General features: G+C 44.8%; 1 protein-coding gene across 1 annotated transcript in view; it reads right to left on the bottom strand.

The window, feature by feature from the left end:
* WDR11 (WD repeat domain 11) overlaps window positions 1–13,134 on the bottom strand; it is a 117,233-nt gene that overhangs the window by 42,874 nt on the left and 61,225 nt on the right. Inside the window, exons 15-16 of the mRNA XM_088450499.1 lie at window positions 5,174–5,298; window positions 3,075–3,222 (exon numbers count right to left, since the gene is read on the bottom strand). Of these exons, the coding sequence (XP_088306625.1) occupies window positions 3,075–3,222; window positions 5,174–5,298 (273 nt within the window). The remainder of the gene's footprint in view (window positions 1–3,074; window positions 3,223–5,173; window positions 5,299–13,134) is intronic.

Raw genomic sequence — 13,134 nt, 5'->3', positions numbered from 1 at the left:
GCTGACAGTAATAAGAGAAAAATACAGACAGCAGCACTAGCAAAAGTCACATACCATGCAGGAAGATATACTCACTGCACCTTTACACTACACTCAACCGCCCAGATTCAGTGTCTGGGAGGGCTATAGTGCTGTGTACGCCGTCCTAACAGGGGAGAGGTACACAGGGGGACCGGTCCGCGTGCTCCCTGAGGGATCTGCGCTGCCACATGTAGAAAAAAATGGCCGCCAGAGACCTCAGAGGAGGAGTGGCCGAGTGAACTGCAGCTCAGGGACGCTAGACATGCAGGCTGAAAAGCACGCTGAGCTGAGGGGAGGAGCCGCTGAACAGGGAAGGCTTCCTCCCCTGGCTGGCCATTAACCCCAGGGATGCTGGCTTCCCGCTTGCCGGTTATCCCTGGTGGTCTAGTGGTTATGGGGGGGGGGCCCGCCGCCACTGCCAGCAGCCTCCGGTCTGTCCCAGGACCGGAGGCTAAAGGACTGCATTTAAGGTATTCCGCGCGCCGCTGCTAGCCAGCGACGCGCGGCTTACCTGAATCCCCGGCGACTCCGGCAGCAGTCCTGGGAGGTAGACAGAGTCCGGCTAGTACGGACTCTGTCCTCCCGCCGCGATCCCCAGATCAGTACTGGCGCCGCGGCGCCAGTCGGGGATCAGAGTGGCAGCGTGGGCGTCTGTACAGACAGCCATTCGCTGCCATCTGTAGTAAAAAGAGAAACTAAAATAAATAAAATCTATTAGAAAATAAAAAGCTTCTGGGGGCTGCTCCTGCAGCCCCCCTGCGCGGTGACCGAGTCCGGCCGGGCACCAGCTTACACTGAGGTGCCTGTGGCTCGGGGGCGGGGTATAGAGGAGGACCCAAGTGCATCCTGGGAGCTAAAAGCTTAACTGTTTGGTGCCCATGGATCCTGATCCAGCTATATCCCCAAGGTCAACCCTGTGGACCCCCTATGGACCCTGAAGTAGAAATTAGGTAAAGTGTGTGTGTAGTGATGAAATAGGGGGGGGGGGGGGAGGGGGAAGTAAAAGATAGGCCACCCCCTCTTTTTCCCAAGAGTTGCATTGGTGGTCATTTTCTTTCCTGTGAACCTCTGGCTCATGTCCAGGAGGGGACGTGCCTTATGGGTGTCGGCTCATGTCAGATGCCACTGTGGGTGATGTACAAAGTATTTTATGTCTAGCTTTAAAGTAAATGTAATGCCATGTGATATGTATTTGGCTCTGTTTGCTGTTTGACTCGTGTGTTAGCTAAAGGGTTGATAGTGGCCCTCCATGGCCTTTTATCTGTTATAATACTCTGTAAAGCTGTTCACTGCTTGCTGTGTTATTATTGTCAATGCTGATTAATATTTTGCTTGCATAAAATTAGTATTTACCCGTATTGGTGTTCATGTAAATTGTTTCTTATACACTATTTGGCCCGGTAACCATTTCAAAGTCCATTCATGCTGATGTAATGTATATTGCTTGTTTATTTAGCCCTGTGTAACCCCAGCTGGCAATTCTGGTGATAGTAAATTGTGGCATAGGCAATTAGCAAAGACTGTGTTAAGTGCTGCAAATCTGCCAGTGAACTACTGCTTCCAGCATAGCCTAATTGTTGTCCCTATTTTTCTCAGCAAAGGCTCAAAGACTCTGTTTAAACTATTGCAGGTTGCTGGTGCACTACTGATATAAGCCTAACCTGCATGTGTTTTTCCCACGTTTTCCTCAGCAAAAGGGAGTGTTAGCACAGACTGTATTTCACAGCTATAGACTGCCGGAGCACCACTGATTCAAGCTAGACCAGCAGGTTTCATATTGAGGTCTCTCATTTGTTTTTTTGGTAAAGTTCTGCAGGAATTGTGGTTCTTGTTAGTTTCACAAGCTTGCCAGCTGGGGTCACTGGTAGATGACGGGGAGGTAATAAATAAATACCTTGTCTTTGAATAGTGTAATTAATTTCATTCCATCTGTAAATGGTAAATATCTCCTGTCATTTGTTGTTAATTATTAACAAATAATAAAATTGCATTGCACCTTCCCTCCTGACTGGTCATTGAGTCTGCAAAAGGGGAATTCAGGCTTGCCTCTCTGTCACGGTGTGTCCCAGCTGAACACGGGGAAATCGGCCACCGAAGCAATCCGAACACACCTGAACCTGGTGCTAGTGGTGCAGCACTGTACAAACCAGTCAGTACATCACATGGAGGCGCGATTTGTCTGTTAATAGTAGCGGCACTGCTGACATCACACCATGCCTTGGGGTGGCATGTAATTATCGCCTGTACACCATCTGATGGTTTAACCATCGATGGCATGATAGTGTGCATGCGCAGTGAAAAGCTGTAGTTTGCACCCTGTATGCATAAGTGACTTGGGGGTCTATTTACCAAGCAGTGTTAGGAGACAGAGTGAAAAGTGATAAGGTGCCAGCCAATCAGCTCCTAACTGATATCTCACAGGCTGTGTTTGAAAAATGACAGTTGGGAGCTGATTGGCTGGCACCTTATAACTTTTCACTTTGTCTCCTAACACTGCTTAGTAACTAGACCCCCTGGTCTCACTAAATTTAGCCTATGCGTGAATGTCCCGTTACCGCCCAGATCCACCCCTTCAGCTGCATGTGAAGATATGAATGAAATGCGCACGACTCGGCATCGCCTGTACTTACATACACTCCACTCCGGAGAATGCACAGTGCGAAAACATGCAAGATACACCCCACAATGCTGACATGTTGCAGTGGCTCCCACGTGAACAACCCCTAACAAGTGTTCAACATCTCCGGGAAAGGATATGATGTGACATAGCTGTGTTTCCGTATACAAAGGGCAGCGTAGCTGATAGAATTACATTTAGATGGTAAGACAGTAATCCTAATACTGCATAGTTAGTTATGTGCACACTACAGCGTTTCTGCAATTTGAAGAGTTACAATTACCCATTCACATGACTTGTAGCAAGCTTGCCTACTGATCGGTCAGTGCTAATGATCGGCACGCTTACATTTGCTGTGCTGCTAAATGACATAATTCCCTTCACATGCCTGCAGGCCAGACCTACCATTGGCAGAAAAGCAAAGAGATGAACTCACATCTGGGGGGATCCTGGCGCTGTCTTTCACACTGTTCCCCTCCACAGTGAGGTGATAAACCTGCCCATCTGTGTCTGTGAACACGAAGTGTTCCCGTGCAGATATATTCTGGCTCATCTCCGACTTGCTCTCCGCCTCCTGTAACAGACTAATACACCAGGTAAATGCACTCAGCTGCTGTCATTGCTACTCTGTCATTCTCTCTGCCGCTTTCTCTTCTGATTGCCTCATTAGTGAAGCCTTAATGCACAGTCAGTGGCAATAAACAGGAGGAATTCAACTGTAGCAGAGCAGGGTAATGTTATGTTATGTAGAAGTACCAGCCTTCCTTCTGCTAAATTGCCCACATAGACAGCAAGTGCATAAAGAGTAGGACGGCTTATAGGCAGCAATACAATGAATTAGCATTGATGTGGGCAGCACAGATGGTGTAATGGTTAGCATTACTGCCTCACATGCACTGAGGTCGTGGGTTCAATACCCACTACTTCCCTAATTGTGTGGAGTTTGTATATTCTCCCTGTGCTTGCGTGGGTTTCCTCCGGGTACTCCGGTTTCCTCCCACACTCCAAAAATATACTGGTAGTTTAATTGGCTCCCAACACAAAATTAACCTTAGTGTGTATGTGTGTGCGCATGTGGTAGGGAATAGATTGTAAGCTCCATTGGGGCAGGGACTCTGTAAAGTGCTGCGGAATATGTGTGCGCTGTATAAATAACTGGTATAATAAATAAATAAATAAATAAATAAATGTGGGAGGCAGGTAATATATAACCCCCCCCCCCCCCGAGTACAATTCTATTATGCCCAACCAGCAACACCACATGCTGGGCAACTGAGGATGATGAGAGTTGCAGTGCAGCAATAAGAAAGAAACATCTATCCAACCTATGTCATTTTAAGCAGAAGACATTTTGCATGTGTAACATTCATATAACCCTTAAATCTGAATTACCACCCAGTTATTTATGTTTAACACCTGCTCTTTTACCTCCCCAGAGCTCCTCTACGCTGCCATTTTTCCTGGGCTCTGTAGTTCATCTCCCAGCTGAACACCGGGTTTGTGTGGAGTGGGGGAAGGGCGGGGACGGCGAGCAGGGAGAACCAGCGGAATCTGCAGTCTCATGGATGGCAGCCTCTGATTGGTCACCCAGCTCACACACCTCCAATGCAAACTTTTAAAGTAATACATTTAGGACTTTGCTGGATCTATAGTACAGACATGGAGAAAGCTGGTGATAAACATCTGCACTGAGCAGCCTCTTGGGCTGAGGGAAGTGGAAGGAGCAGGTGAATGACATGTAATGATTAGGTGGTAATGGAGATTTAAGCACTTGGCTAAAACACAGGGAATGTTCCCCTCATGTACACCGGAAAATATTTGCACCAAACCATATGCACAGTGCCTAATAGAGTATACTGTAATTCCCTTCATTAGTCAAAAGGAGTCTTACATTAATGAAATGTCCATATGCAAAAACTCATCGGGAACCAATAATACATTGATGACAAATGTATGATTGGTTCATAGGGGCTATTGTACTGTTGCTGCTTGAACATTCCCATAGTGCAGAGTTTCCCAAACTCCACCATTACAGTCCAAGTTTTAAGGATATCCATGCTTGAGTCCAGATGGTTAAATCAAATTACTGATAGTACAAAGGTACTAATTAAGTCACATGTGCTCAAGCATGGATATTCTTAAAACCTGGACTGAAAAGGTGGAGTTTGGGAAACTCTGCCATAATAGTTTAAATATTGGGAACTGCAAGTGGGGATTTTGTACACGATCAGGTGTTTATTTAAAGACCGTGAACTTGATTGTACCAGTCTCCCCCCACAGACACATACAGTAAGTGCAGCCCTTACTAATTATAGATACTTTCATCTTCTGAAGTGATACATGATATATTTGCATAACCCAAATCTATATGTGCCTTTATATTTTTAATGGTGCACCTTACTATCTGAAGTACAAAATGTGCCTCATTACAGACAAATATTAACACTGTGCACTGTGAGATTGTGCTTTTTTATTTCTATATTTTAGTCAAGTTATAAGTGATGCATAGAATATGGTGACACTGCCAGATGTTACCTGATAACTGACGACTCGACGCTGTTCAGATCGGTGTCTGAGGAGACAGTCTGACGTGCCATCGCCTCGCGAGCTGCCATCTGCTTCTTCCGGAGACTCTTCAGATTGTGAGACGGGGACCATTCCTGAGAGACAGGGAGGAGGCACGAACTTACTACAATGCTGAACAAATGAGGAACCAAGTAGTTTGGTATTATAAAGACAGCCACAATAGGTTACAAATATCTTACCAGCTAATATTGCACAAATTAAGACCATTTGCATGGGAACATGCCTACTTTGCTAGCATGAAGATTTCATACTATTTTAAAAACACACTTTCCCATCACAGCTTCCTAGACCTCACTCACTTCCAGCTCACTAAAGCCACCTTAGATAAATGGGCACTACCCATAAAGTCTAATAGAAAAAATTCAGGGCACAAATATGTCCACAAAATTCCAATATAACACGAAGGGGGAGATTCAAGTGAATGTCAGCAAAAATAAGCTGCGTTTCATACCAGTAACATCCCGTAGAGATATGGCAACAGTGTCCTGTGGCACTTAACTTAATCTCCCCATAAGTCGCTCTAGATTTTGTGATCAGGTAAGTAAGGAGTTTCTTTATAATTCTTTAACCATCATTTGTAATCTCGCACTAGTGTGATGCCATGGAGCGGTTCTGCTGGGTTGGCCTGGGGGGTCCCGTGCCCTGTATTTGTTCCATGGGAGTGTTAGGGACCTGCCTGATAGAGGTCACCTGCATGCGGTGGGCAGGCCAATAATTATAGCCATTATTATGCCTAGAACCTGTTTGATGCAATATAGAAGTATTATTAGGTTTAGCATGGTTAGAGTGTACACTATTAGTCTCAGCGGAATCGGTATGAAATACCGCCGGCTGCAAGTCTGGCGGTTCGACTCCTGGCAGTGGCAGCCCGACAGCTCAACAGATCCCGGCAGCGGCAGGCCGACAGCGCTGGAAAACCCGAACGTCCTGAGGTAAGTAAAAACTAACCTAACCCCCCTAACCCTAACCCTACTTAGGGATGCCTAACTCTAACCTCCCCCCCTCCCCGCTGCCTAAACCTAAGTCCCCCAAGGGGGTGCCTAACCCTAACCCTCCCTCCCCCTAGCCTAACCTTAACGCCCCCGGGTGCCCCTAAACCTAACCCTCTCCCCCCCCCCCCCCCGCGGCTGTCCGCTCGCGGCGCCCGGCATCCCTTCCATCGGGATGCCGGGCGCCCGTCTCACGGCCTCAGGAAAATGACAGGCGTCTAGATATAGATGCCTGTCATTTAACCCACGCCGGGATAAAGCAATCGGGAAGCCGGCTGTTGGGATCACGTCAGCCGGTTTCCCGATTGCATCCCGTCTCAGCAGGTAGTACTTCACATTGTGCTTAGGTTGTGCAAACTAGTGCCCCACCCCCTATGCAAGTGTATGTTCTATAAAGGTGACTCGGGATGGATAAAATAAATGTAGTACAAGTAGAGATTAATAAAATAAGACAGAAATTAGATACTAGATAAATAGTGTAAACAACATTTCAAAGTTTGGAACGATGTAAAAAAAAAAAAGTAAAAAAATCAAAGTGCGTACATCAGTTTGTCATTGATAAATACAGGTAAATCGTGCAATACTGACGTTGCAATAAATAATTAGTGAAGCTCCGTTTTAAGACAACAAATTATAAAACGGCACATAAATAATCATACGCAACAATTTTCGAGAGACAGAGTCACAAATAAGGAACACATTTACCCATAAGATTACAGAGAACACTAATTTAGGAAGACACAATTAATGCATTAGACCCTGATAACATTTCCACACATCAATAAAATTGATCTGTTTAAGCCAAACAGTCAAAACCATTAAAACACTATAAAGCACCTGGAGGAGGGAAACACAAAGAGCTAAATAATAATAAAGGATAGAGAATGTGCAACCTGCAAGCTTAATGGGCACCATATAGCCCTAATAGTTGTATCAAATTTGCCCCCCCACAATTCGCTAAACAAATTTGATACCTAAATTTGGTCCAGTGCCTTATACATAATGACCATGACGCGACACGGGATTGTCGGCTGTGAGTGCTGGGTTTGCCCGTAGAGGATTTTATTCAAGCCGGTCTACACGCGGTGATTTGACTGCCATCATCGGTACGTGATTCATTACCTAATCTGAGAACTATTATTTAATAAATATTTGGTTAATGCACTGTGTGGCGCACTATATATAGTCATGATGTATAGACAGCTGACGCTCATCCAAAAAAAATCCTCATCATCAACTGGGGTGTCTTCCCACAAGACAGGCTTTAAGCAAAAAAGTCCAAAGTATAGAGAAGGTAAAGAGGGGCACTCACCAGGTTTTCACAGGATAAAAAGCAATACTTTAATGATTTCACCTCATAAAATAGTCGACGTTTCGGTCACCAATAGGGACCTTTTTCAAGACAGTCAGCTGCACAGCATCAGATAGATGGTACAAACAGATTCTCCAGACCAACAGCAAACTACTTACCATGCAGCTCATTATATCCCTCACATAATTGCCACTACTGACTTCCACTATGCACAGCACCTGTAGCATACATGGAACGCTCGCTAGTTATCTATGAAGAATTGCAGCTAAACAAAATATTAATTTTAACATCACAAAAAAAAGCAGTTAAGGGAGCGGTGTAAGTTCAATCTTAAATTTGAAACAGTGAGACTATTATAAAACCCCTTGAGGTTTTAACCATCAAGTACAGATGAATACACAACTATATCAAAATTACCTATTAAAATATCTTAAAAAGGAATACGTGCAGGGAAACATAAGTATAGACTTATTAGCTGGGAAAACAAAAAAAACTTCAGAATTTATTATTTACTAAAGACAGTGGTAGAGTAGAACCTGGCATTTTATATAATTCAGAAGTGTGACTGGCTCCTCTCCCTCTATGCCCCATCAGCCCCAGAAACGGAGCACAAGAGGAGACGTAGACCAAACAGGAAGAAGAAGGGAAGGAGGAGAACTCCCCAGAACGGAACAGACTGACAGTAGGAGTAACCGAGGAACCCACTGCAGGGTACACATGCAGTCACACAACAGAAAGCTGACAAAACCGCAATGGAATAAGGATACAACTGGGAAACAAGAAGGCGGGAAATCAGCGCTGGGTGGGCGTCCAGTGTCCCCTGTGGAATCGGAGAAAGGGATTTACCGGTAAGTACCAAAATCCTATTTTCTCCTTCATCCACTAGGGGACACTGGAGTATAGACAATGGGGATGTCCCAAAGCTAATCTCCCGGATGGGAGGCGCTAAGAAAACCTGCCAACCCTGGAATTCTACCGAACCAGGAACCGCCATCAAACCCATGGCAGGGTAATTCTTTAAACAAGAGCTGAGGACCAAAGCGTCACATAGCCAAGGAGAGAAGACTAACTGCTCATCTGACAGTTGCCAAGAATCCCACTATAACCCAGCGTGAGCAGAATGGCTCGACAAAGCATTGTAAATGTTGTTAAAATAAAATATAATATTTAATTAACAAAAATGGGCTGGAGACAGCCCCATGTGCACCGTCTCTCTTTGGCACTTTTCTAAAACTGGCGCTGATTGGGCATAGAGGGGGAGGAGCCACACTTCTGAATGATTTAAAGTGCCAGGCTCTACTCTACCACAGTCTATACCCCATTGTCTATACTCCAGTGACCCCTAGTGGATGAAGGAGAAATACAAATAATTCATCCAGGACAAACACAATCCCTAATATCAAACATCTCAAAATATACTTTTTTTTTACTTAACTGACCATAGTAATGTAGCAAGAAAGCCATCTTAGACACTGACCCCGAATTACAGATATTGAAGGAAATACAGTAGCATACCGACAAAAACAGTGTATTAGCAATGTATGATGCCAAATCACTGTATATTTGCTGTATATAGTTGGGTACGGAATCCCGGACGGTCAGGATGCAGATGGTCAGAATACCGGCAGTAGCATCCTGATGGTCAAAATCCTGAAGGATTTTTGCAAGTATTTTACCTCAAATCTTAACTCTTACCCTAAGCAACCCCTCCTGCAGGCGCAGCAATGGTGTGGTAGAGAACAATAAATCAGGAGGTATAATTATTAGACTTTCCTTTTGACGAGGTTGACTCGCTCTGGCTCCGGTTGTTTAGTACATATGGAAAAATTAGAAGTGGGTATACATCGTGTATTTCCGTAAAAAACAATAACTTAATAGAATTCACACAAATCAAAAATGGTTACATAAGAACCACATAAGAAATAAACATAAATAACACAGTAAAAAAACTGTACAAATTGAGGCACTTGTAATTAATAGTGCAATGGAGAGGTATAGGTACTCTTTACCATAAAGTCTCCCACGATGGCATAGGATGCAAGCAGAGGGATCCCAATTCCACTCTGCGTGTCTAACTGGCATCAATCAAAACAGTCCAGGTATTTCAATATAGCAGCAATCAGTAAGCCCTATGCATTTCCAGCTCCTTGCTCTTCCTCCTTGCGTTTCGTCCCGTGGAATGCCGGGACTTTTTCAAGTCTTGAAAAAGTCCCGGCATTCCATGGGACGAAACGCTTTGACAGACATTGATTCCTCCAACTTCACGCAGGTTCTGGTCTGTGGTCATGGTATTCGGGAAGAGACTGTGCACACCGCCCGGTGATTGGCACAGATCTGTGGCAGTGTTGAGATACAGCTTTATCCCCGCTATTACGCCCAGCTACCAATTACCTGCAGATACGAGAAGTCCGGGTATTGGGATCTCCCGTTGGCGTGACCGCGCTATCCACCAGTTGACAGTGTTGAGCTACAATTTCCCCGCCGATTTCACTCCCGGTTACCAGGTACTTAAAGGCACGGGAACTCTTGGTTATCGGGACCCCCCGCAGTGGGACCACGTTATTCACCAGCTGACGGGTGACTATTGAGAATTAATTAACCATCTATAGGGGATACTAATTGAACATTAGTGGTACTGGACGGTATTATACCTGTGTGTACTCGGACACAAGTGACACAGAACATTTTTATTTCACTGCTTTATCTTGACCGGTACACTGGATCTGCTTGATGGAATTTTAATAATTATTAACGGCTATAAGATACTAAACAAGTTATACATCATACTTTGTTACAGATTTTATTCAACAAAATACGTTGTTTTGGAATTCTGCTAGAATCTTTCTTGCATATTTCGCATAAGATCTTGACATATACAGTATCAGTATTAAACATATGAGATCATTGCCGTTATGTATGTTATTTGTGAAATGTATATTAGGTTGCAGGTTCATTGAATGGTTTAGCAACTATTAATGACACTGATGTATATGGAATGTGGGTTAAACTTTTAAAATAGATATTTACTTATTATTTTATTGCTGCTACAAATGTGTAATTGTTTGTGTGTATTCAAATAAACCTATATTGGGTATGTTACACAAGCCTCCTTGTCTGATAATAGAGAGCACAAATTTTATCATATGTACTTTGGTACCAGCGCAGTTATTTCTGCTAATTTATAAGTGTTTTCAAGATCATATTGATCTTTGGGTTTAAACTGGACCCTATTAATTATCTGCAGCAGGTACATAGCTAAGATCTTTTATATAAACACAGCACCAGGATCTGTAGTACAGTAGTTTACTACATAGATTGTAAAAGTTATTTCCACTTTATATTTCATTATAATCTAATTGTATTGCATTATATTCTTACTGACTATCTGAAGGGAATCGGTACGGAATCCCGGCTGCCGCATGGCCGGCAGTTCGATTCCCGGAAGCGGCAGCCTGACAGATCAGCAGACCCGGCAGCTGAAGCCCGACAGCGCTGAAGATCCAGATTGTTCCTAAAGTAAGTATAAACTAACCTAACCCCCGAACCCTAACCCTCCTTATGGGTTCCTAACCCTAACCTCCCCCCCAAGTGCCTAATCCTAACCCCCCCTTCCCCGCTGCCTAAACCTAAGTCCCCCGGGGGGGTGCCTAACCCTAACCCCCCTTCCCCGCTGCCTAAACCTAAGTCCCCCGGGGGGGTGCCTAACCCTAACCCCCCCTTCCCCGCTGCCTAACCCTAACCCTCCCGGGGGGGTGCCTGACCCTAAGTCCCCCCCCCCCCCCGGGTGCCCTAAACCTAACCTTCCCCCCCGCGGCTGTCCGCTGGCAGAGCCCGGCATCCCTTCGATCGCGAGGCTGGGCGCCGGTCTCCTGGCGTCGGGTAAATGACAAGCGTCTAGATATAGACGCCGGTCATTTATCCCACGCCGGGATAAAGCAGCCGGGAAGCCGGCTGTTGGTATTAAGGTAGCTGGTTTCCCGACTGCATACCATCTGAAGCCCTTATTACAGAGCACATACTTACCTGACAACTATAAAAACGTAAAATTCATTGGAAGTGTGTGTACCTATTTGCACCCTGGGTTTTCCAATTATATATTCCCAGTATAGGATTGGAACTCCCTCTCACTTAGGCAGCATTAGGGAAAGAACATGTAACAATTAAGAAACGCGCACACTGAAGTTTTCTTCTGCTCTAGCCACAAAATCTCCATCTCTCTAGCTTCACTTCAACATGGTGTATGAGAAACTAGACCGTGTGATGATCATAGAGAAACTTCAACTCATTAAGTGATACCGAGCATCTCTATGGAAGTGTCCTTGTAAATGTATTTTCTGTATAAAGTAAAATGTCTATTCCAGGGGTTCCCAACCAACCAACAGGTCAAGTTTTGTGCATTTCTGTCTGCAAAAACAAGGAGGGATTATTATGGACACAGCAAAATAGATGAACTCACCTACTGTATGCATGATTAAAGAAAGCCTCAAAACATGACCTGAGGGTTAGAGTTTAGAAGCCCTAGTCTATTGAATTTTTGGTAGATTCTCTCTTTAACTACTGATTTGCTGTAAAAGGTTAGCATTACTGCCACACAGTATCAAGGTTGTGAGTTCAATTCCTGACCAAGGCCTTATATGTGTGGAGTGTGTAGGTTCTCCATGTGCTTGCGTGGGTTTCCTATCACACTCTAAAAACATACTGGTTATTTGAATGGAGACAAGCAGAGGTGACAGTAGCGTCTTCATGGGAATTACCACCTAGTGATATAGCTGGATCACTTTATACTTTGCTGGGAGTGTACCATATCTGGACTGTTTCTTTAGAACCTAACTTGCAAAACTTTCTGTTTACAATGCCAACAAGTCTCAAAGTCTGCAGCTGTCTAGTTGATGGCAAACTAGAACGATCAGTGTAATTTTCCAACTTACTGTATTTGTTGCAGAGCCTCACTGATAATTACAACACAGCAGTACGTGAAAGTTTGGAACAGATTGTGCACTGGAGTAAAGGCACACATCCACTAGAAGATAAGCAAACGACTGCACGATGACATTGACAAACGACTGCATGATTACAGTCTGTGATGAGCCCGCACTGAACGAGCAGTCAGTGATGGCACAATCAATCATCTGCAAACATGCTGAACCTGACGATATCGTCAGGTTGTACAGCATGTTTGCACGATGATAGATGTCTAAACGACCAGCGGGAAAGCGCATCGCTGGTCGTTTAAAACATTTTTGCAAACGATTTATGAACGACTGAACGATAGTGATATCATTATCGTTCAATAAAATCGCTTAGTGGATGTGTGCCTTAAGACTGCATAGGGGGACTTCCGGTTCCGGGTATACGGAGTGAGGACGCAGCGCCCTCAGCTCCGCTCACTCACCGCCGGAAAAAACCTTTTAAAGCCTGCTACAGCCTCCAAACTGGCCCCCCGCTGACCATCCACTAACCTGCGGTGAGTCATGGACCGCTGGGTCGACCGACACACAACCCCCGCTACACAACAGGGATCGCTGCCTGGGAGACAGGAAAAGAAGCGCTGCAATATGGCGTCAGATGCCGGAGCTGATCATGTATCCCCGGCTCCTAAGAAGCCGGTT

This window comes from Taudactylus pleione, unplaced genomic scaffold (assembly GCF_031769625.1).
Source record: "Taudactylus pleione unplaced genomic scaffold, aTauple2 ptg000518l, whole genome shotgun sequence".
Lineage (NCBI taxonomy): Eukaryota > Metazoa > Chordata > Amphibia > Anura > Myobatrachidae > Taudactylus > Taudactylus pleione.
The sequence above is the reverse complement of the archived record's forward strand: the minus strand, read 5'-3'. Positions and strand labels throughout refer to the sequence as shown.